Here is a 25,061-nt window from a genome sequence, read left to right on the forward strand (position 1 = left end):
TTATTAGGGCACAAATTTGTCTTTGCATATTTTGGTATTTTTACATGACAGCATATTTTATAATTTTCACCATTCCATAGCTGCCAACTTTTTAAAATGAAAATTAGGGAGATTTTCACGCGGACCCCTGTATATTTTATAGTAAAACCACTCTTTAATAAATATAAAAGGGATTTTCCCCACATGGAAATTAAACCCTTGGGAATAAAATCCCTACGAAAAAAAAAAAAAAAACCACAAGTGAAATTGGAGGCCCTTCAATTATGATCTATATATATATATATTGTGTTCAATCAGAAACGATGTGAACAAACATTCTGGGCGAATGACCCCAAGATCGGGAGATGAAGGGGAAAAAGCATCAATTTTTGAAGAACTGACTTTTTGTGACACTTGCTTGATGTTTTTTTGATTTCACATGGGTGATGTCAGTCTTTCCACCATGACCGATGTTTATGTCCTTAGGAATTACCGCTTTACAGAATACTGAAATTACATGTACTACAGATGATTTAAAAAGTATATATGGCACATATAAAAATATGCACATTCTGACCATTAGTTAATTTGTGAATACAGTGAAACCCTTTTTATACGATATTCAAGAGCCCAGCTCAAAACGTTGTATACATGCAAAAATATCATACCAGAAACTTCTTCGACAATGCCCCCCCATAAATCTCAAAATAATTTACAATTCAATGCATGCACGAATCCAGAGGGCTATCGCCCCTCCCAAGAGTCAAACCACAAAGGAAAAATTAATGTCCCTTAAAATATGGGACAATTCAGCAAACCTAAACAATAAATCACCCCTCCCAACACATCACTTTGGATCTGAGCCCGATTCACTGGTTTTAATTGCTTTCATAAATTTTGTTATATAAAAAGCCTACTTGAACAAATATACCCAAAAAATTAAAACTTTTTAAAATCGTACAGAACTATAATTGGCATATCATTAGTTTCATAAATTTGAACTTCAAAGTTACTTGAAACTTTTATTAAAAGGCGCTATTTTTATTTGCGATTGATTTCTACATCTCATTAGGGTAAGTAGTGCATCGAGTTCAGTTCTCTGAAAGTTTTCAAAAAGAAAAAGCCAATGCCCTACATGTTTTTTATTACCAGACCTGTAACCTCTTGAACGATTTTAATATACACCTCTTTATCCATCACGAATAAAGGTGTAGGCCAGTGGTTCTCAAACTTTTGTCATCTGCGACTTCCAAGAATAGCTTAGTAGATATTTTCACTTATAAAAGAACCACTTCAAAACATAAATAAGCACACAAATCATCATCTTCAGTTTACCCTGACAAAGGCTATAGGCTACCTCTACACAAATTCATTTTTTCATTAATGAAACAAACTATTAAAATTAACCGGTAAAGAATTTTTAGGGGATCAATTTTCCACCATAAAAATTTAAATTGATTCAACAAATATTATTCTTGGTTATTCATTAAACAAATAAGAATTTCTTGAAAAAGTATTTGTAGAATAAGTGATATCTACACTAAAAACTTAAATTTAATGATCTACTGCTTGACATAAAATTAATGAGACTAAAAAATTTCCTCTTATTCAATTTCTTACAGTATCATTAAACCATGAAAATGATTAAAACTTACCTTCTTTAACCAGTTATCTGGGCAATTAGTCTTTTTTTTTTTGCAGATGCCAGTGCTTTTTCCCTTTTTTTAATGGAAGGTTTAAGCCATTAAAATATTTTTAAAAAAGTATCTTGAAATATATAAATGCAACGTGCAAAGGCTAACAGAACGTGAATAAGAAAAGTAAATTTTTTTATATGGTAGAAAGTGTCAAATAGCCCATGTAAAGCACTACTAGCAAAAAATAAACATGAGGATGTAGCCTTGTAAAGCATGGCAAAGATGATAACCCAGACCTTAAAATATAATTGCTCAACTCCATCTGGTGGCAGCAGCTGTATTCCAAATTATCCAGTCATAACCATGTAAGAAAGACCAAAAATCTACATGATGTCATATGCATCACTGTTGCGCATGGCCAGAAAGAATGAATTTTGGTAAAATCACAAAACCACATTTAAATATTTATAAATATTCTGTGCATGGGTATGCACATTATAGATCAGTTTCTTGGTGGATAAAATCTTATAATTGGGCCTAATAATCATAAAAGACTCCCATTCAAAATGAGAGCCATTTGTTTCATTAGATTAATGCACACAAAAAGACAGTAAGAGACATACCATATATATATCAGTTCAAATATCACAGAAACTATACTTTCCTGTCCATCAAATTGGTGATCCTGATATATCAACAAGGATTATCACTGAAAATAGAAAAGAAAAGAAATTAAACAAGGGGAAAAAAATCAAGAAAAAAGAAGCTAGAATCAAGTTCAATAGAAATTTGATTTTCCAATACTATTTAGCTGCATAACTTTTTTTTTTGTCCCAAAAATTTTTTCTTCCCCAATATATCTGTAAAATTAACATCGCAACAATCTCGTATTTAAGACAGAAGTTGGAATCCATGTATTTTTTAAATACTTGCACCTCATCATATTGCTTAACATTGCCTTGGAAAGTTCAAATATATAAAATTAAATCAATGAAAATTTATTTGGTGTTGAGAGTGGAATTAAAAAAAAACATGATTCTAGCCATTAAAAATGTGAAAATCCATGTTCTGCATGCACCAACAAAGTTGTTCATACACATAGAAATTACGGACGAGCACGGATCACTGACTTTCAAATTACACAAGCTAATAAAGAATTCTAACCTACCTCACAAGAAACTATGCTGACATTTTGGAAAAACATTGCCTTGCTCTAGCTCATTTGTTCTTATAGTTGACCATGGTACATTGCAGAATATATCTCAGCTACTCAAAAATACTATAACATTCCTCTGTAAAAACTAGGAGCATCTGCCAATAGCTTTGTAGGCACTGCACATTATCAAACTACCATTATAAGGATGGACTACAAATGATTCATATAAATGTTGTACTAGTATTCAAAGCAACTATAATGACCTCCAGAACTTAAATTTCTTCTCTCGTAAATATCAATATTGAAAATCTTGAACATTGTAAAGAAATATTGCAAGTATTTCCCGGCACAAAACTTAGCATCGTAACAATGTGCAGATGCCAAAACACGCCTCTTTCAATCCTGCATTCCCAGATCCCCGTAAGCCTCAAATAAAATAAAAAATTGCAACAGAAATTTTAAGCTACTACATTTATCACACGAAATCCCCCAAAAATTTAAACATTATATTCATGGGATAATGTAATCAAACTTTTGTAGCAGTTATATTAAGTTTAAATTTTATACACTAACAAAACTATAAAATGAAAATAACTTGTGTTCAGTACATTCACACGTATGCGTAAGTATATTTTAAAAAGTTTTTTGAGGGGGTTGGGGAAAGATTCCCTCTCGCGTGCATATTTATTCTCAGCTCAAAAAACATACCACTCTCCACAAACCTGTAAAGATTGGCAAGTAAAAAGTCACCAAACCATTGATTAGAAATCTGATGACCATTGAAGTAATTGAAAATATAGGTAGTCTCTTTTTGGTATAGTACTCATTTTTCACAGCTCAATTTCACATATACTTACTTTTGCCTAAAATATTTAGGGGAGGGGGGGGGGGATTTTTCATTCAACCAGCAACTTGATGAACAGCGCTCAACCCGTCTTGAAAAAAAAAAACCCCTATATCAAGATGATTGACCATCCAAATCTGATGAATAGCATTACTCTCTAATATATCCCTTTCTTACTAGCTACAGAAGATTAAAATTTGCCTAATAATCCTTGCAGAGAACACTATCAAATACTAAATTTTCAAAATACTCAAAAACTACATTTTTCTCCACATATTTATTACCACTATACATCTGACTCATGCATACAAGTTATCCACAGAAAAAAAAATCATGAAATGAAAATTACAAATACAAAGCATCACTGGAAAATGACATGGCCGCGAGCTGTTAATGAGCAGAAAATGGGGGAAAATGCATGAAATTCTCAGTCTTGGGGAACACCTTATAATTTCGCTGAAAGTCTAACCGCTGAATTATGAAAAGTTTGATGGTAAACTGGCTGGATATCATTTCTCCTAGCTCTTCTTTTCCTGCTGCTAACCATCTCTAACAAACTGGACTCCCAGAACAGATATTCCTTCTTCTAATGGCTACACAACTAACAGCTGGCTACAACTTTTCAGCAGTTATAAGATCCCTAGATTGGAATGTAAGAAATATGTTTATCTAGCTTGAACAGACTTCTAGGAAAAAACGAATTCTTAACTCACAAAAAATCAAAATGAAATCTACTTCTCTAAAGCTACATGAAATAAAATTACACAAAACATCTTGAACAAAGTGTAAAAATTTACTTCACGATTTTTATGATCAATGTCTATTTACATACAGATCAATCGTAACCCTCAACTAAACATGTGCCATGAAATGAGTAGCCCCACAACCAACCTGCCACTATTTTTATAACACCTCTATTTGAAGAATACTTTCACACTAAATTACAACCAATAGATTAGAGGGGATTTAAGACATTTCATAGCAGGCATTAGCTATGCAACTTTATTATACAAATATATTTACTTGGCATTCTAAGTACTATTTTCAAGCAGAGCTTCAAGTACTTTACAGGACTTATCAAAAATAAAATTATTGAACTCTTGCTAGATCTTCGTATTTACAGATTGTAAATGAAATTATCACATTTTGCTTTATTGATATCTATATCTATATATGGAATTATCAAATATAATTCGTCTTATAAGCACGTTGATATTAAGCACATTTCTTCACTGTTTTCACTATTTCTACTATATGTTTCGATTAAAGTTTTCCATCCCCCCTGCTCTTACCTTCCGATGCCCTGGTTTTGTATTGTTCTTAATCTTCGTCCTTTTTTTCTGAATTATTCAGTCCCTTGCCTTTGAGATGGTAATGCCCATAAATTTCACATTACCTAATTCCCTTAAAGCAGAATATACTGAAAGCTTGAGTAGAAAAAACTTCTGCGTAAAAAACACTACTATAGGAAATTTACGGCAAAGCATTTTCCAGTCAGCTAAGTGCTCATTGCAGAAGCATTCTACTTTTGGGACTAATTCCTCAATAATGGTAGTGATATAAATACCGTTATGCCTCAATAACAGATGATGTAATCCTTAAAAAAAAAGGGGGAAAAAGTCAAGAAATTCAGATCAGCAAAGCATCTTAAATTTTATGAGCTAATAAAAATAGCACTCACAAATGCCACCAGTTTCATTGTTATATTAGTTATTTTATACACTTAAAGGAAGTGGTAATATGATAGTGTTAATTCCAAATATATATATATAAGGGCTCCTCTATATCGTAGCAGGCACTCCAGACTAGTGAAACCAGAAATAGGTGTATTAATTATTCCACAGTGATCAGCAGCAAGAATCTGCATAACTCTTCAAGCAGCACAGCAGAGATTACTAAACTCCCTTTAAGATGTCTGTTTTAATGAGAGAAATAGGTTTTCTTCAGATTTTCAGCAGGTATAGAGAAAAATGTTTCACAGAGAAATAAACTTGGCAAGATATCTTGTCTATACCAATTACAGGGATAATCTAGCTGTAAACTATTCTTATTTGTTTTTACTATAGAATAATCAAGCTAATGGCAATGTCATCAGGGAAAATGTAGAAGAGTACCAACACTAAAAATAAGAATATAAAATATTATGAAAAGTAAAATAAGCCTACACAAAAAGCATCTGTCCAAAATGGAAAAAAAATATCAATATAAGAACAAAAAAGTTGAGCAATAAATGAATCACCAGGAGTTGAAAAGAATCAACTGGGACTGATAATGCTAATAAACCATCATTGTGTGCCAGAGAGCATCACTTATGCTTATGTTGCTCTGCTGCCATCTCCTCCAATTTAGTATTTATGATAAGCCTGGAAATGTAGTGAACATTTGAAGAGGAATGAAACTAGGACTTGAAGGGAGAAAAACACGCAGTAAGTTTACTTGATAAATAACTTACAAGAAAATTTGCAGGAGGTTAAATTTATGAAGCGCAAAAGCCAAAAAGAATTGTACAGGTTTGAATGGCACAATAATGAAAAAGGATACCCAGAATTTTTTTTTTTTGTATAACCCAGTGTTCAGATAAAGTCTCTAATTGAGAATGTTAGAACACATGCAACATAAAATCCCCCACCCAATAAAATGGCCTAAAACTTACCCAAGACGAACTTGTGATTTAGCGCCTTCCATAACTTCCATATCCACCACCACCACTTCCACCATAGCCACCTGGGGAATCAGAGTTCAATTTCTGAGCACAACATTTTTTAATAGTTATACATTAGGTATCAATATATAAAACTACATAAAATATTTGAATATTTAACTAAGTGTATGTATCAAAATATCAACCATTAACCCAGGAACTACAACCAAGAAATTCTCTTAATTATTAACTTAAAATGGTAATTCACTGCTATGATTTGCATCAAATCTCTTAATTGATTTTTACCCCCCTTCTCAATATCTAATATATGGCTGATGACAAATGAGTATGCGTAACCTATCATACCTCCATAAGGTCCACTGCTACGAGCAGAATAATTACCACTATTTCGCATAGCCCCTCCTCCATAGCTTGAACCATAATCATTCCATCCACCTCCACCACCACCACCACCAGAACCTAAAAAAAAAAAATTACCATTCATCTTAAAAACTAACCTCATAATTTAAGAAACCCTTTTGAAAGCACAACTATGATGGTATAAAATCACATCCATACAATTTACCTGAGTCAATCCTATTGCAATGAAAGAATATGTAAAAATACCAAAAAAAAAGTTATTCTCAACTTATAAGGTGCAACCCCTTAATGGGAGCATAATAAAATGGGGGAAAGGAAAGGGCACACAAAGATGTGAAAGAATTCAAAAATTATAAAAAAAAAAGCCAATTATACAAACCAAAAAAACATGACAATAACACAAAAATAAGATTTTTTCTCCTACATACACCCAAGTAGATACATATAAGTACTACAAAAAACATTTATCAGTAATTTAAAATTCAACAATAAATCAGTAGCTTTCTGAGCTAGTTGTTTCACAGAAAAAAAACTTTCCATAACAAATACCAAAAGCAGGGGTGGGAAGTGACTAAGTCCATTTCGGAGCAGCCCTGGAGCAGCAAAATTCAGGATTCGGAGCAGTTTTGGAGCAGCAAAATATGGGATTCGGAGCAGATATTTATAAATTGGAGCAGTGAAATTAACAAGAATATTTTCGTTAACCCTCAACCCTTTTCAAAATAAAACTGCAGCATGTCTTTTGTTATCAAACATCTTTTCGTCAGCTTGATATTTGGTTTTGGTGTTTTAGGCTTTTGACACCTTCTTTGAAAGAGCGGCTGTCATAAATTTTTTTGCAACGCCCTATCAATGGGATTTTAAAAGCTGATGTACTAGAATGTTCCTCGAGAATGTAAAATGCATTGAGTACCCTTAGTCCAAAGAGATAATACTGTGAGGAAAGGGGTGTTTTCAGTAGACAAATTATCTCCCGAAAATCCTGAAATGAAAGGGTGAACGTCAATGCAAAGGGTGGCATGAATAGAAACTCATGGAGAAAGGGTGAGGAGAGGGAAAGTGGCCGAAATTTGGACGAGTCTACTTTGAACACAAAAAACTTGGTATTTTCACGACCCTTCCAGGTTTTCCATCTGGGCGTTAAAGAGTTAAGATGATTTTTGCTTACTGACGACACTATTTGCTACCTTGAACAGCAGCACTTCAAATGAGCTAAATTTTTTTTATAAGTTTTTGATTTTTATATACTTGGAATGAAATTGTTGCAAAATGGGAAAGAATTTCGGAAGAATCAACTCTATGTTTGGCGATTCAGCACTCATTATCTGGCGAGATTGGCGATCTGACACTCGCTATTTGGCGATAGTGACGATTTAACGCTCGTTATTCGGGAACATCGGCGATTTAACTCTAGTTATTCGGCAAAGTTTTTAAACATTCGTAATTCAGCGGACATGCACTTTTTACTCCAGGAATGAAATTTTTTTTCACGAAACATAGGGATTTAACACAATGACAATCGACTACAGTAATTTTTGCTGCTTCCAGTGAGACTTTTTTTTCTTTTTTTAAACGGAAACACTTGAATTTGCACTTTAAAGCTGAAAGGCATTGCAAACCATCTTCAGTTCCACGATCACAGACAATATCGGGGTTTCGCGATGGAAAGCCCGATCAGGGGCCGATAGTTTAAGTATAGTGGAATAAAACATGCTCTTCTCGTAAAGAAACATTTCGTGGCTAGCAGGAGCAAAAATTTTTTGGAGCCCTTTCCGAAATTCCGGGCATACTGAAGCAAAATTCGCTATTTGGCGCAGAAAAATATGAAAATATGCTATCGGAGCAGGATGGCGCAAGATATTAGTTTTGGCGCAGAGTTCCCACCCCTGGTTAACTGCATGTACACTTTTGTCCATGTTTTTATGTCACGTGTAAGACAAAAACCTACATACAAGCTCATGTGGAACATGTACAGTGAAGAATCGACGGTTCGACGAATTGATTCTGCGCTGTAATATATAAATTGACGTCACGACGGATTGACACGCGGCAAACTTGTACAGCTACGAATTGGAGCTGCGACGGATTTGTATCGCAATGAATTGGAGCTGCAACAAATTGACCGGCTACGCTGCAAAAGCACACACAGCTACAGGTTACTTCTCAAACAGGTGTGTGGGGAAAATACAAATGTTATCTTCTGCCTATGCCAATAATTTTTTTTTTTGTAACGGAGGGGGCAGTTGTCCCTATTACCCTTGCGGGTGGTATCTAGGGACGTCTGGCAACCCCACACCCCATGTTTGTCACATTGCAGTTCCTTCAGCACCTAGATCGAAACTTTCTGAAACAAGCTCCAAGGGAGCACCACCATAGAGAAAATAACCATAATTGTTTGTTTTTTCACGCTATAAATTAATTACAGAGCCCTCACCCCCACGAAAACTCTGGCTTGGGATACTTAGATCTGCTCTATGATGTAGGGGAAAGTCATGTCCTTTCTACAGAAAACAGATATTGTTCCCAAGAGGAGCCCCCCCCCCCCAAGGAATTACCATGTGATCCTGAGAGCACTGCTTTAGAGGAATATTACAGATGTTGAAATGTCCTGATAAGTAAAGAAAGAAAAGTTCTTTTTGTTCATCCAGGTTGAATAGCTTTTTTACCCCACCCATAAGGTCTGTCCTGATGTAGGATGACTACCCACTGACATTGTTCTTTTCTGTTGCTACTCACTGATCCATCATCTCTCCAGGGCAAAAAAAAAAAGAAACCCGAGAAAGAGAAACATTGAATGCCAAAGCTTCTCCAAAGCCTAGATTTGGGGGATAATTCCTACGCCTCACATCCTACGGCTCCGGTAGACATTGGTGCATTTGCTACTTCACGCAGAGTTCAGCTTGCGGACCCTTACTCGTCCGACGACATAGAGATTCAAATTCTCATCGGTAGCAATTATTACTGGAAAATAGTGAAAACTGACGATTTCTGAAGACATTAAATCAGAGGAAACAATTTTAAAAACTTCAAAATACAAAGCTGCTGACGAAAAAACTCGTGTTTACCGCACGGCTGTTAATGAAATACAATAACGATTATACAGGAATTTCAGCAACCAAGGTCATGCCCTGATAAATAATTGGAGATAAACACTAGGTAAACAAAGTCACGTCTTTGCCAGTTGCTTAAATGCGGTCACCAAGACTTTTTTATGGTTGCTCGATAGAAATGACCACAGCTGTTCTCTATGGGTGTTTTCCCTAATGATGGCGGCAGTCATTGACGTCACGACAACGTGAAAGCTCGCGTAAAATCAGATTTTCTGCTGAAATCCGGAGAAATTTTAGCAAACCCAGAGAGCAGGAGGGAGGCATGAAAAATCCGGAGTCTCCCGCCTAAATCTGGAGAGTTGGCAGGTCTGATCATGTTTTATACCTCTATTGTGTTCAAACATTATCCAAAAGTTTATGACAGTTTAAACCAGTTTTTGACACTTGTCATGTCAAAACTGAACCCTAATTTCAACAGACGATTTGTAGCAGGTGGCAAGTCTAACCCCCCCCCCCCCATAATTATAAGTACAAAAGAAATCTGCAATGTACTAGTGTAAAAATCAGTAGCATATCAATAGGCATATAAATAAAACTTGTCCCATTTCTACGTAACAAAATTGTAGTTAAGAATTAAAAAAAAAAACTTACCTGAATAATAATCAGAAGAGCTACCATAATCATTTCCATACCCATCACCCCAAGCACCAGACCCTCCTCCATATCCACCACCATAACCACCACCACCACCATATCCACCTCCATATCCTATAAAGACATTTTCTTTGCAATTAAAAATTGCCTTTGTAATTTCAAATAAGTATTGACAAGTTATAATAGATTCCAATAAGGGTTTTTTTTTTTGTTTGTTTTCTACCAACATGATTATTCCACTGCTGAGAAAGCTAATGCACTATTGAATATTCTTTCTTACCCCGAATAATAAAATTTTACAATAGAAATTTACACAAATGATCAAATTGTTGTACGGTGAATTTCTGGTTTAAAGCAATACTTCTCTAGTTGCCAAATTTTGGGAGAAATACTGATTAAAAATTAAGTGCTACATGTTAGGTGGATCTAATCAAAATTATGCACTAACGCAGGCTTTTGACAACAAATTTGGACAATGTGCAGTTGAACTAGCAGAATTAAAATCACAAAAAGTGGTAATTATGTATAGGGAATGAAAGGAGAAAAGATGAAAACAGGTTTTCCCATTCTTTTCAGTCACCCTTATGCAATACAATAGTACCTCTATAATTTGACATCTATTATTCTCATAATCAGCATAATACAAAATTGAATGGGGAGAAACCTGTTACTTGACACAAAATAGCAAAACCTTGCTTAAATCAACAATTCTTCAATGGTTTAAGCCAGTTGACAAATTTTCAAGACATTTTTCGCATATAAAGTCTGACGATTTAACAATTTTTTTCCAAAATTCTGACAAAATAGAGTTCAGACCCCTCTATTTAATTAATAAAAAGCTCAATATAACGAATATTTTTCGAATTATCTAATTTTTTTTTTATTTCGTCTTCGAAAACTGCAATCCGAAGATTCCTCCCCAGGAATTGACCATACCTTCCTTAGAGAAAAACCAAACAAATTAAGGAACAGGAGTCTGCTCCTTTTCAAGTAAAGGTGTAACGTCGAAATGTATGTGGGGAGGTGCCCGTGGCCAATCGGTTTATGCCAATACAATAAAATATATGCTGTTTGCATGCGTAGATTCTGGTAAAAAAATAAAGTTACTCCAAATTTGTGCTGTCTTGGTAAGTAAAAAATGATGGGTCATCTAAAGAAAAAATGTTTTTTGATTAGTGAAAAAATGACTATTTCAACTGGATTTAATAAAAAATGTCGGATTTCCAAACACTCCCAACACTGCTTATATGCCCCCACGGTAATTAAATCAGAATTGATTCTCATTCAGTTCCATACAAAATAGATATTTAAAATACAGATCTCAAAACAGAATTTTGAGTTGTTGCCCCTTTGAACTTAGAAATCAATATGTTGAAATTATGTAAATTACATAAGAAATAAGTTAAACAAATTGCATTTCAGCTGATTACCTGATCTGCCATAATCATCACTTTTCCAATCACCTCGTCCTCCTAAATATGATAATTTTGATAGTAAATCATAAATGTTTTAAGATGACAAAAATAATAACACACTCTTTTACCCTCTGTTAAAAATATTACATACCTCTACCACCACCCCTCATTTCTTTACGTTTCACACTATCCATCTCCTGCCTGGAAAGAGCTTTCTTCACTTCAACTTTCTTACCCTTGATTGAATGGCGATTCACTGGAAAAGTTTTTTCCTGGTTTTTAATAGATTTACAGACTATGCAGTTTTCTAATTACAACCTAATTTTTGGATTAAATATTTTAAATAACAATTTTCAAGAATGGATACAGAAATTTGCACTCACAAACAATCTTGTCCACAGGATCATAGTCATCAAATTCAACAAATCCAAAACCTCTCTTTTTCCCAGTTCCCTTGTCAAAAACCAATGTTACACTGACAATATTGCCATAAGAACTGAAGTAGCTTTTGAGATCATCTTCCTCGATTTCATCCTTCAAAGAGCCCACAAATAATTTCTTCACAGTCAACTGTGCTTCTGGTTTTCCAGAGTCCTGAAAAAAAAAAATAAATAAATAAATAAAAAAAAAAAAATAAAAAAAAAAATAATTACATTGCGCATCATGAAACAATCTCCCTTATATATTTTTCTATTTCAAAATGCTCGCCCAAATACACAAACTAGCTATGGTTTGGAAAATCTGAAAAAAAATTTTAGGCTTCAGCTGAATTTAAGAGCCAAGCATGGCTCTCACCCACCCAAGAAAAAAAATTGTCCTAAATAATGCCTGTTTTGACTTATCCAGGACATAGCCGCCCGTCCCTTCATTTTTATGAAATCAGAAAATTTTGTATCGTCTTTTTAACTCCAATTTAAGGGGGTTGGTGCACGCAAATTTTCCAAAAAACACATTTTCAAATTTTTAAATACTATGAAATTTTCTGCGCCTGTGTTTAAGTTTTTGTGTTCTACCTGTATTAAAAATATTTGTAATGTATTTTTACATTAACTGCTGGCAGGCATTACACATGCTAATGTTTTTCACTAAAATGCGTTTTTTTCAAAACTATGTTTATTGTTAGATAAGGAACATTTTTTCAAACACCACTCATTCAAATGCATTGAAACTTTGTATGTCTCTCACCACTGTAGTGTTATACACTTTACCACACGGATTTTTTATTAAAATTATTTTACAATTTTTTATGGCACAAAATATGGGTAAATTTTCATGTGATTTTTGAAAAAGTTACATGTTGTTGGAGTTAAATTTCGACAAAAAAACAACCAACAATTAAAATCCTAAAAGCTTGTGTTAAAGTACGTAACACTGTAGTGTTGAGAGGCACACAAAGTTTCATGACATTTGAATGAGCGGTGTTCGAAAAAATTTTCCTTATCTAACAATAAACATACTTTTGAGAAAAACGCATTTTAGTGAAAAACATTAGCATATGTAATGCCTGCCAGCAGTTATTACACATGCTAATGTTTTTCACAAAAATGTGTTTTTCTCAAAACTATGGAAAATTTGCGTGCACCAACCCCCTTAACAATCGCATACAAAAAATTTGATTCATCAATAGATTTTCTAGTTGCCACGCCAATCTAGGATTTCTCAAACCCTGCACAAAACAATATTTTATATCAAGCATTAAATCTGTTTTAACAATCATATTTGTAATTGTAATGAAAAATTTGTTTGAAGTTATTATTGTATGAAAATACATTTTTAGTAAGTCAGGTCATTCTGATTAATCCGGTCATTCTAAAGTTCTCAATTTATTCTCGTTTCCATGGAGAAAAGACAATTTGAAAGGGGTTTTTGTGAATGCCCTCAAACACTCATTGATATATTTTAAACTTACTTCTCTAGGAACCGCTCTCTTAGGTTCCACCTCTCGCCCATCAACTTTGTGAGGTCGAGCCGCCTGAGCATCATCAACCATTTGGGCTGTTTTGTAAGTGACAAATCCAAACCCCCTTGATCGTCTAGTATTTGGATCTCGCATCACAACGCAATCAACAATTTCTCCCCACTGCTCAAAATGGGACTTCAAAGTTTCTTCAGTTGTTTTGTAGTTCAATCCCCCAATGAAGAGTTTACGAAACTGTTCTGGTTCACTTTCTTTCTGCTAGGGGAAAAAAAAACATTATGTGGATGAAAAAAAAATCACCAAACTGCACCAGATGAAATTTTTGCTATAAAATCAAGCGTTGACTGCATTAATAAAAGTAAATTGCCGTACATTATTATGAGCTGCAATAACTTAGATGAAATATATGGAAAAAACTTTCAAACACACATAAACCAGCATATTATTTCCACGTTTAGTATTGCAATATTTCATGCTTTTGCCAGAAAAACATAGACCAAGAGAGAGTACACTAATCTTCACTACCAAAAAATTAGACGCTAATGAAAAACATCTGAAAATATTCGAACAAGCCAGCCAAAAATATGAGACTGACCTATAGTTTCTCATTGGCGATTATATGGCCTTCGTCAGTCTCATCCTGCAGGCACTATAAAAGTATCATCAAATCGTCATTCATAAGCAATGTACCTTTCTACCCTTGATCTGCACCCTCCTTTTGCTGCAAGAAATAGAAATCCCACCAGAAAGCAGAAGCGCAGCTTATACTGTGAAAATTGAATTTTAAAAATTTATTTGATCTCAATTTAGAGACAGTTCCAAGTATTACGTCAGCAAAGTTTTAGTCATTTTCAGGGGTGGGAAGTGAAGAAGTCCACTTCGGAGCAGTTTTAGAGCAGTAAAATGTAGAATTTGAAAGTTTTAGAGCAGTAAAATGTAGAATTTGAAAGTTTTAGAGCAGTAAAATGTAGAATTTGAAAGTTTTAGAGCAGTAAAATATAGAATTTAGAGCACATATTTATAAATCGAAGCAGCAAAATTGACAAAAATATTTTCGTTAACCCTCACACCTTTTCAAAATAAAACAACTGCACTGTCTTTTGTTATCAAACATCTTTTCATCAGCTTTTTTGTTCTTGGTGTTTCAGGATTTCACACCTTGTTTGAAAGAGCGACTGTGGCACCACTCTATTTAAGAGGATTTTTGATTACTGAGAGCACTATTTGCAAATTTTCCATTAGTTTTCAATTTTTTTATACTCTGAAAGAAATTGTTGCAAAATGGAAGAGAATTTTGGAAGAATCAACATGATGTTCTGAGATTCAACACTCATTAATTTGCAAGATTGGCGATCTGACACTCGTTATTCGACAAAGTTTTTAAATTAGCATTCGTAATTCGGCAGACATGCTATTTTTACTCGCAGAATGAAATTTTTTTAAACAAAACATCAGGACTTGATGCAATGACGATAGACTACAGTAACTTTTGCTGCTTCCACTGGCGACTTTTTGTGAAAATGGAAATTGACTCACATTTGCACTTTAAAGCTGAAAGACCATTGCAAACCATCTTCAGTTGCACGATCACGGATATTATCAGGGTTTTGCGATGGAAAGCCAGATGTCAGGGGGCTGATCGTTTAAATACAGTGGAATAAAACTCTTATAAATAATAAATAAACAATAAATAAAAAAAAAGTGAAACAAAAAGCAGGACCAAAAATTTGTTGGCGCCCTTTCCCAAATTCCGGGCACACTGAAGCAAAATTTGTTATTTGGCGCAGAAAAATATGAAAATACACTATTGGAGCAGGATCGCGCAAGATGTTAATTTTGGTGCAGTGCAGCGCAATTGGTGCAGAGTTCCCACCCCTGCGTTTTTAACCCCCTTGCAAGATATGAGGGAGTCTCCTCATATCTTGTCTCAAGTCTCCCCCGACCTTGGCGAGAAAGGAGAGGGATGGTTGTAGGAGGAACTGAACCTGTGTGCTTAGAGGGAAAGAAGAGAAAAAGGATAGTTGGTGTTGGGATCTGCCAGGGGCGGACGTAATGAAACAGCATAAATTCAATCATAACAAATCACTCACTTCACTTCTCAAATATAGATGGCAGCACTAAAAAATCAAACAATACTGCATATGCACTTAGACTGTTAGGTACAGACAGTTACACCTCCAGCACAACTCACTAGGTAGTAAATCGCCCATAAATGATGATAGACCTGAGTTGTGCTCGGATTGAAAGAAAGGGGCGGACGTAGAAAAAAGAGAGAGGCCACTGAAAAAGGCGAAGGAAAAGGAAAGACAATGGTTAATGAAATTGTGGTAGAATGTGTTGGTAGTTTTTGTACAAACTTAAGTTTTTTGTTGTGTTGCCAGTTATTAAAATCTCAGAAAGAAAAGCACAGCGTGCTGGTATGATGAAATAGAGTATTTTCTTTTATTGAAGAAAGGGTTTTGCTGATGAACAAGTGAAACTTTACAGTGGTGACACATCCAAAGAGATTGTTAGGCATCAGAGACTTCGCGAACTTTGGAGTATCGAGTGGTATGATCATGGTTCAGCATTGAACTTTGTGAACTTTGCAGTATCCAGTGGTGTGAATGATGCTCGAGTAAGTCGGCATGGCAGTGAGCTCCTGGAGACTACCAAGGAGCGGATGTTTACTGGAGGAACACTGATCAAGTGAGTTATGTTTCTGTTCTCTCTCTCCTTAGAAGTTGGAATTCAGACATAAATTTTATTTTGGCAGTATAATAGATTTGATATCCAATATATAGGTAAGACTTTCTGCAAGAATTGTTTCCCCTTTTGAAAAGTGTAAATGAGGGAAGAGCTGTGACACAGGGATAGGCACTTATGAAATGAGGATACTGTATTTCTTTCGTTGTTGGCAAGTACAAAGTTGTATCGCAGCAATTGGGTTTGTTTATAATTAGATATGCAAAGTGTCTTTGTTATTTATTGGCTATTGCGTTGCCGTCAAAATTTTATTATTCCTTTCTTTTGTGTGCATGAATATTATATATATATACATGCACTTACACAAATACATATATTATAACCAAGAGAGAGAGTAGAGTCCTACCTATTGAAATATCGGAAAGAAGACCTTAGGGTGCTGGTCATAGAGCTAGGGGAAGAGGTAACATCAGATGCAAAAGTGTTGGATTTGCAGAACATAATTTTGAACAGCACAGCATACCAGGAGGAAGAGGTTAGGGAGCTTTTAGAAATCAAAAAATGAAAGAGTAGAGAGGGAGGAAATCCATAGGGTGAATGAGCAGATAAATCGTCAGTTTAGGCTGGAAAGCAAGGAGCGGTTAGCAATGGAGAAGTTGCGCAGACTCAGCTAATTGGAATGAGATGAGAAATAGGGGGCTAGGGCCCTAGATGAAGTTTTGAGGGTAGTGAAGATGCTAACAGTAAAAGTCCCCTCAGAGCCCGAAGGCTGGAGCTATTCCTTTACCAGCCTATAAAAAGTGTTCTTTAGCGAGAAGGTACGCGAGAAAACAAGGGCAAAGATTCTGATTTGCATGTTGGAAGAAAATGTGGCAAATCTGCTAACCTACTTGAGCAGCGATCAGTATGATGAGTTAAAAACAATTGTGTTGAGGAATATCAGCCTTCTCCTTGAACGTGCCCGGAAAACTTCCGTAAAGCAAAACGGAACGGGAAAAAGACATTCGTTCAATCCACGAGGCTCACATCACAGTGGGAGCAATATATAAGATTGCGAGGGGACAAGGATTTTAAAGGCGTGTGCATCTGGATTACTAAACAGACTTTTTGTTTTCATCAGACTGGGTGAGTTCATTTTCTTATAATGGAGATTTTTCTCTGAAAAATTCCATCCATTGCTCAAACTCTAAAATTTGTAAAATCATCAGTAATAAAACTGCTCAATGACATAATTTTTGACGAACCCTTCGATCGAAGCAGCAGAAAAAAGCTTCGAGCTTTCAAGGGATTTCCTTGGAATGTTGATGTTGCAGAAAGAAAAAAAATAGTCCTAGAATCATTTAATTTCAGTTGGAAATGCCCTGCATCTAGAGATCCCAGAAACAAAAGAACAGATTTGCGATGAAATTTTTAATTTTTTGTCGAATGTGCACGACTTTCACAGTAATAGTAGTAGTAATAATTCTTCAGTGAACAGTGATGATGAACTGCCAAAACCTCCATATCGCAGGCCTCAGTTCATGAAAAGAAAAAAGAACCCCCACTCCACACGGACGCGACCCCACCACATATCCACCCTCACACTAAGCAGAACACAGACTCGTTAACCCCACACGATTCCCTGCATGCAAACAGAAGTGCTGCAGTGACGACGATTCCATACCCTCCTGTCGAAAGCCATCATAGCTGTCAAGACGGAAGTTATTGGCTGGTTTTGAACAACTTGAAAGAGACGATGGTCTTTCTCGGTGAAAGAAACATATGGTGTGAATGCTTTCATCGGGGACGTGGAGGAGAATTTTTTGCTTTTTCCCTCCCTAACTGAACACCAAAAAATGATACTAGTGAAACAAAACCTTGTAGGCCCCACGAAATGGAAAGCATTAAAGGGAAAACTACTTGAGGAATTTAGCATGAAGATAAACAGTGCCGAATTGCATACACGAATTCAGCAACGGTAAATGCGTCCGTCAGAAACCCTTTGCAAATATTTTATAGCTATTCGAGAATTAGCTAGCCATGGCAATGGTATTATCGATAATGTGTCGATTATAAAGTATTGTATAAACGGTATTTCTGATTTACCAGCAAATAAATTTCTACTCTATGGGTGCCAGACGATTGCCGAATTCAAAATTAATGATGTATAGTCTTTAACGAATCAAGCCGTAGCCGATCCTCAACTGGATTCCATCATCCAACTAATACTCTTGACGTAAACTGCTTGAAATTAAGCAGTCAAAAGCTAAACCAGAGTTTCGAAAACTTTCATATACCTAGGCAATCAAAGCAGATGACATGTTTTAATTGCAATGGAAATGGTCATATTTCAAGACTATGTCCAGAGAAACATCGAGGACCAAAGTGTATTTCCTGTTCTGAATTTGGTCATAAATCTGATGCGTGTCCACAAACCATCCGAAAATCCTTGCATGATGCAGCACATTGTGCCAAATCCCTCCATGATACTTGATATTATCCTAGGATGTGATGTTATAAACCAAGCTGAACTCACTATTACACCCGATGGTGTGATATTTTCCAACCTTCAGAAGCAGATGTCTGACGATGCACATAAACCACTCGTTTATGCGATACTTGAAGAAAACCGTAAAATTGACATTTCGCCCTTAGTGTCGAAAGAAACCCAAACTGATGGTGACCTATATTTCCATCTGAGGTGCCTACTAAAACCCTGAGCCTCATAACAACATTGACGATGAAGGTTGGTGCTGTTTCTTCTCTCTAGTTGCAGAATTGATGCATTGGACAGATGTGAAAGAAAGTGCTATAGTGTTTGTGTTACTTCTGTTATTATCTCTAAAATATTTCTCATATATAAGTGTTGCAGCATACCTCTTCGTTGTAATTTTGGCCGTTACTATATCTTTTGGGATATCCAACAGCGTTCTTTAAGCTGTTCAGAAACCTAATAGAAAGACTGCCAAATCGAGTAGTTTGCATCCCCATGAAAAAGACTATACCCCTTTGAACACCTACAATATCAACCTTGGACATCTGCCAACGTCCAACAAAAACCTCAAACATATGTTACAGGTTAGAAAGACTTTCTGGAACTCTTAGAAAAACTATCGTAGAAAACCTCCACTGAAATACAAACTGAACGACGTTGTCACAATAATATGAATATTTGACTTTTTGGTTTTTTTTCCCCCTCCTATCTTTTTCATTTTAATGCGATTTATTTTTTTTCTATTCATGATCCTATTAATTTAGTATTTCCATGAATGATAGATGATTATTATGATTATAAGCGTATTATTTCACGATTAAGCTTATTATCATTTTTCTCTAGACGTGTTATTTCGAAACTTACGTAATATTTTTCGTGTGTATTTATATATATTTTCTTCTTTTAGCGTGTTTTCTATTTTTTGATAATTTTTCTCATTTGATGTGTTTTTTCTCGCTGATTTTATTTATTTTTACGTGTTTTAATTTTTAGTTATGAGTCAATATTTTTTTTGTTTGCAGATGAGCTTAGTGATTATTATTTCTAAGATGACTTTTATTATAATTATTATTGCCGTTTAACCGTATTATGCCGAATTTTTTTTTGAAACTTTTCATGTCCATTTTTTTTCCTGACAAGTCTATTTGTATGTACATATTACATGTACGTGTATTCCACATGCGAGGGCGCATGCTACAGATCAGAATGGCCAATGTAGGAAGGAAGACGTCGATCTCTCTCGGTAAGATACGAGCGCCCTCTGATGATGTGTACAGAGCTGAGAGATGCAGACGTATACGTGGGTGAGACCAGACGTGACCTCCCACACTGACGCTTTTGTTTTATTACTGTTTCATATTTTTAACCAAGATCTATAGAATAAACTGTGTTAGTGTTCCATTAAATGTGTTCATGTGATCATTCCCCACAAATGTTATTACATATATTCTTGATAATACTCTCTGGAAGGACTATTATTAATAACTTCAGAATAATTACTATTATTTTCTGTAAGAATATTCTTAGTAATTTATGAAAGTAGTCTTTCCAGAGAATATTCTCAAGGATATTATATGTAACTATATTATATATAAATAAAATAATATTCTCTGAAAGATTATTCTCGAGAATTTTACATCTCTAGGTTAATGAAATTGTGGTAGAATGTGTTGGTAGTTTTTTATATACACATGAGTTTTTTACATAGCTGCCAACTTTTGAAAATGAAAATTCTGGAGATTTTTGCGCAAACCCGTATCTTATGCTTAAACCACTCCCTAATAAATACAATCGGGATTTTTCCAAATAAAATAGGGATTTTTCAAATAAAATAAGGATTTTCCAAACATAAAAGTTAAAGCATAGGGAATAAAATCCCTACTCAACAACTGAAGTCAAATTAAAATAGGGATTTTCCAAACATGGAAGTTAAACCCTTGATAATAAAATTCCTACGTGGGATTGTTTTTAATGAAGTAGGAAATGTTTAGGGACTTTTATGTGATTTTCTTAAAAATTCGGGAGACTTGGCAGCTATGTTTTTGTTACGTGTTGTCAGAGTTATTAAAATCTCAGAAAGAAAAGTACAGCTTGCTGGTATGATGAAATAGAATATTTTCTTTTATTGAAGAAAGGGCTTTACTGACGAACAGCAAAACTTTACATCCTTCGCCAGCAAAATTTTCTCGCATTGCCCCCACTGGAACAGCTGTCATATGGTCCGCCACTTGGCGATTTTTGGCGCCAAACATGTCTGATGGCCCGACGAAGAGTCGCCAAGGCAGGGGTGGGAAGTGACTAAGTCCATTTCGGAGCAGCAAAATTCAGGATTCGGAGCAGCAAATTTGAGATTTGGAGCAGCAAAATATGGGATTCGGAGCAGATATTTATACATTGGAGCAGTGAAATTAACAAGAATATTTTCGTTGACCCTCAACCCTTTTCAAAATAAAACTGCAGCATGTCTTTTGTTATCAAACATCTTTTCGTCAGCTTAATTTTTGTTTTTGGTGTTTTAGGCTTTTGACACGTTGTTTGAAAGAGCGGCTGTCATAAAATTTTTTGCACCTGTCTATTTAAGATGTTTTTTGCTTACTGACGACACTATTTGCTGCCTTGAACAACAGCACTTCAAATGAGCTAAAAAAATTTTATAAGTTTTTAATTTTTTTATACTTGGAAAGAAATTGTTGCAAAATGGGAGAGAATTTAGGAAGAATCAACTCGATGTTTGGCGATTCAGCACTTATTATCTGGCGAGATTGGCGATCTCGCGTGTATTCTATTAATTTTTAATGGTCATTTTCTTTGTTGACGGACGTTAAAACACAACGTAAAAAATATCCTTAATCATAGATTTAATTGTTTTCTTTTTTCTATGCCCCTTCCCCAGTCTTCTCCGTCACAGTTGTTTTAACATCCGTTAACAAAGAAAAGGACCATTAAAAATTAATAGAATACACAAAGAGGGGTTAATAATAACAAATTAATTTATTAAATTATCAAATAAAATGAGGGTTATTCAAAGAAGAGATCCACATCCAACATGTTATAATACCATTGCAAATATATGAACTTGACACGCTGAAAATCAAATGATTAAGTATCTCGATAAAAATAAAAATTAAATTCTTTAACTGTGAGAGAGATAATTCCGACTATATTGATACGACACTCACCACCAAATCCTTCGGATCCATCTCAGTCCTAATAGGGGGGGAAAAGACTCTGTTTTTAACAGCATCCCACTTTATATAGGCCCGATGGTCAGGGTTTAAGCTGGATAAAAAAATTCCTTTAACAAAAATGGGGGGAAAAGCTTTAGCAAAATGCTGCAAATGCTAATGTAATGATTGATGGTTGGACATCTACTCCTTGCGTACCTCCTGTATGCATTTTTGCAAAAGTGGTTGCTACTTTTTTCACATTCTACGATTTTCTTTCGCATTTTGCAAAAAATGCGACCGTAGCTTAAACCCTGCCAATGGTACCAGCCGTTCCCCTTCATGTCAGCAGCTCTTATTTCGAAAGACCGTTGAGGCACCAGAAACTAACACTGTCTGCGTCTCGCGGTGTTACAATTTTTCCAAAGAATATCAAAATTATATCATAGCAAAAATCAATTTTTTAACATTTAGTTTTTACATAGTTAAGTTTTTAAATAATTGATATGGTAATTGCAATTAAATATTAATATAAATTTAAATTTTAATGATCTTTTTGAAATGACAAAAATATTTTTAGTAAACCGTACTTACACCTTTGTTCTCATTTCTTATTTCACATGTAAGACAAAAAACCTATAAACAAGATCGCATGGAACATGTACAGCGAAGAATTGACGTCGCGACGAATAGACATTGCGACAAACTTGTACAGCAACAAATTTGTACCACGGCAAGTTGACTGGCTACACTTTGGAAGCTGTTATAGCATTTACTATAAACACCATTTATAGCTAGTGTCGATTTTGATTATAACTTGAATGTCCATGTTGGAAACACGAACAGTGTCAGTCATTTTTTTAAGTGTGACAATCGGATTTCAACAGCTTTGCTAGAAAAGCTTTCATTTGATCATTTTGGAGAACCAGTCATTTTATGCACACAAAAGGTAAAAGCATATCGAAACTTGAGTTTAAAAACGGTTTAGAGCAGATTTTGCGGCTCGACGCTTTCGTGATAAGGAATCGAAAACCTCACCGAAATTCGAATCCAATATTATCCGAATGTAAACATTTACACTTGGAGAAAAAGGTCATAATTTTACAATCTACATATATTACATCAAAAATATCAATGAAACCAATAAACATATTAGTAATAAAGATCCCCACCCTAACGCGCCATTTTGCTAGAAAAGATAATTCGATCGTAGTTATAATGACATAGACTTCACTTAAAACTCGGAAATTCACATTTAGAATGGCAAAAAAATCAATTTTTTCAATAAATTCAACAACTTATCAATACGAAAATGATTATTTCATATAAATATTATATGAATAATTTCTTGATGTTAAATAACAAAAAAAGTGCGCCATTTTCCATTGTTTCCATATGATTAGTTAAGGTATGAATATGATTACAAAAAAGAAACTTACGTTTCCACCCATGTTCACTCGATGTGTGAGGACTTTCAATTGAATATGTAATTATCAAAATACTTTCGATTTCAGAAGCAAATTAAAATATCAATGAAAATATTTTCACCGTCCAGAGAATACGTCCTTTCAGCCCAGTAACATTCCGGTGAATGAAGTAATCGGGTAATGACAATGAGAGGCGGTTGCGGTGCGGTACTTCCACGGGATTTTTCTAGAACGCAATCATTACCTCAACTACTCCCACCAGGCGTCTCTGATCAGTGACGCATACTCAATCATAAACTGACCATATTTTTTCGAAGAAAATACGGATTATGAATCACAAATACGTTAAGAACGCTGAGCTATACTTAGAGGAGAAATAAAGAAGATAAATAAAGAGAAAATTTATTTCTCCTTAAACTTTACTTATAGCTCAGTGGTTAAGAAATACAAGAAACCGCCAAGAATGATCTCAAACGTAAGCAAAGTTAAGGAAATAGACATATTCTGGATATTATGACGAGCTGAATTCAGAAAGAAAAGTTATCTGGTCTCCGCTGGGAATCAGGGCCGTCTTAAGAGTATCATAGGCATGGCCCCCACATCCTGGAGCGGGGCCCCCTGTCAGACTTTTCACGGACCCCTTCTGCAGTTAATTTATAGCGTGAAAAAGCAGAAAATGATGAGAACTGTTCCGGGCCCCAAGGTAGAGCCCTGTCAGCACCCCCCTTTGTGGGGGACCATGATCATAGGCCCCGGGCCAATTAATTTTTCTGAGGCCCTATCAAATTAATTCTCGAAAATTTCAACCAGATCTCATTTTTGTGAGGCCCCTCTTTGCTTGAGGCCCCCCGGGCCGTGACCGGGTGAACCCATGCCTTAAGACGGCACTGCTAGGAATTGAACTCAGGGCCTCCTGCAAACTGGGAAAGTGTGTTTTCAAACCTGTGGTTCTCAAATCTTTGTTAGCCGCGGTTGCCTTGCCCAATTCATGACTAATCTAACAGCGATTCTCCGGAATAGTTTAGTACAGTGGTTCTCAACCTTTGGAAGCCCGCGGGACGATTTCATTTATTTTTGTAAGTGGAAGGCCGTATCAAATACACGACTTAAGACAAATAAATGGGGCTTTTTGGATCAAGTGAAATTTCCTTCTTTCTTTGAGGGACACGCAAACCGTATTCAAGGCAACCAACATAGCGACTTCCTCGGCAGCTCATGAAAGATTGAAGAACAAATATAAATTAGATAAATATAGGTTTTTCTTTTCATTGATGGGTGCTAAATATACCGATTTTTTTTTTCAAGTTGAAGTTATCTATTTGCCTGTTCAATTATCTGAATTACTGCGAAATTATTTCAATGTAATTTATGAGCCAATATGATAATAATATGATATAAATTTATGAGCTATTATTATTTAAAAAAAAACTGAACCTATATGAATTGATGCAGTTGATCAAAAAGCAATGAGGGGACATGAACTTCAATTTTTATACTCAAGAAGATATAAATAAGAAGTTAAAATCAATGTTATTGCCAGTGCCGTCTTAACGCATGGGCTCACCCGGGCACGGCCCGGGGGCCTCAAGAGTGAAGGGGTCTCATAGAAATCAGATCTGATTAAAATTTACTAGAAT

The 25,061-nt window shown here is 35.2% G+C and overlaps 1 protein-coding gene across 4 annotated transcripts; it reads right to left on the reverse strand.

The window, feature by feature from the left end:
• Positions 1-2,238: 2,238 nt before the first annotated feature.
• Positions 2,239-23,610, reverse strand: LOC149072433 (heterogeneous nuclear ribonucleoprotein 87F-like). 4 transcript variants are annotated; one of them, XM_089246949.1, is made up of 9 exons: positions 23,437-23,590; positions 13,667-13,930; positions 12,141-12,351; positions 11,909-12,013; positions 11,773-11,814; positions 10,340-10,456; positions 6,624-6,737; positions 6,270-6,340; positions 2,239-2,325 (listed from the first exon to the last, which is right to left on the reverse strand). In XM_089246949.1, the coding sequence occupies exons 1-8, from the start codon at positions 23,446-23,448 to the stop codon at positions 6,288-6,290; spliced, it is 918 nt and encodes a 305-aa protein (XP_089103075.1). In that variant the 5' UTR covers positions 23,449-23,590; the 3' UTR covers positions 2,239-2,325; positions 6,270-6,287. The 4 variants fall into 4 exon arrangements, with proteins under 4 accessions (XP_089103075.1, XP_089103072.1, XP_089103073.1 ...); XM_089246946.1 differs by having other exon boundaries at positions 13,667-13,933; XM_089246947.1 differs by lacking the exon at positions 2,239-2,325 and adding an exon at positions 3,875-4,256 and having other exon boundaries at positions 23,437-23,610.
• Positions 23,611-25,061: the final 1,451 nt, after the last annotated feature.

This window comes from Pholcus phalangioides, unplaced genomic scaffold, assembly GCF_987345545.1.
Source record: "Pholcus phalangioides strain wild (caught in Gottingen) unplaced genomic scaffold, Ppha-v1.0 ptg000017l_1, whole genome shotgun sequence".
Lineage (NCBI taxonomy): Eukaryota > Metazoa > Arthropoda > Arachnida > Araneae > Pholcidae > Pholcus > Pholcus phalangioides.

Bases quoted from the DNA above. Each gene is read 5' to 3' on its own strand.
- LOC149072433 (XM_089246946.1), bottom strand. The intron at 10,457-11,772 runs GTAATCAGCTGA...ATGTCTTTATAG, and splicing joins TGATGATTATGGCAGATCAG to GATATGGAGGTGGATATGGT. The intron at 6,738-10,339 runs GTAAGTTTTTTT...TTTTTTTTTTAG, and splicing joins CTCTTCTGATTATTATTCAG to GTTCTGGTGGTGGTGGTGGT.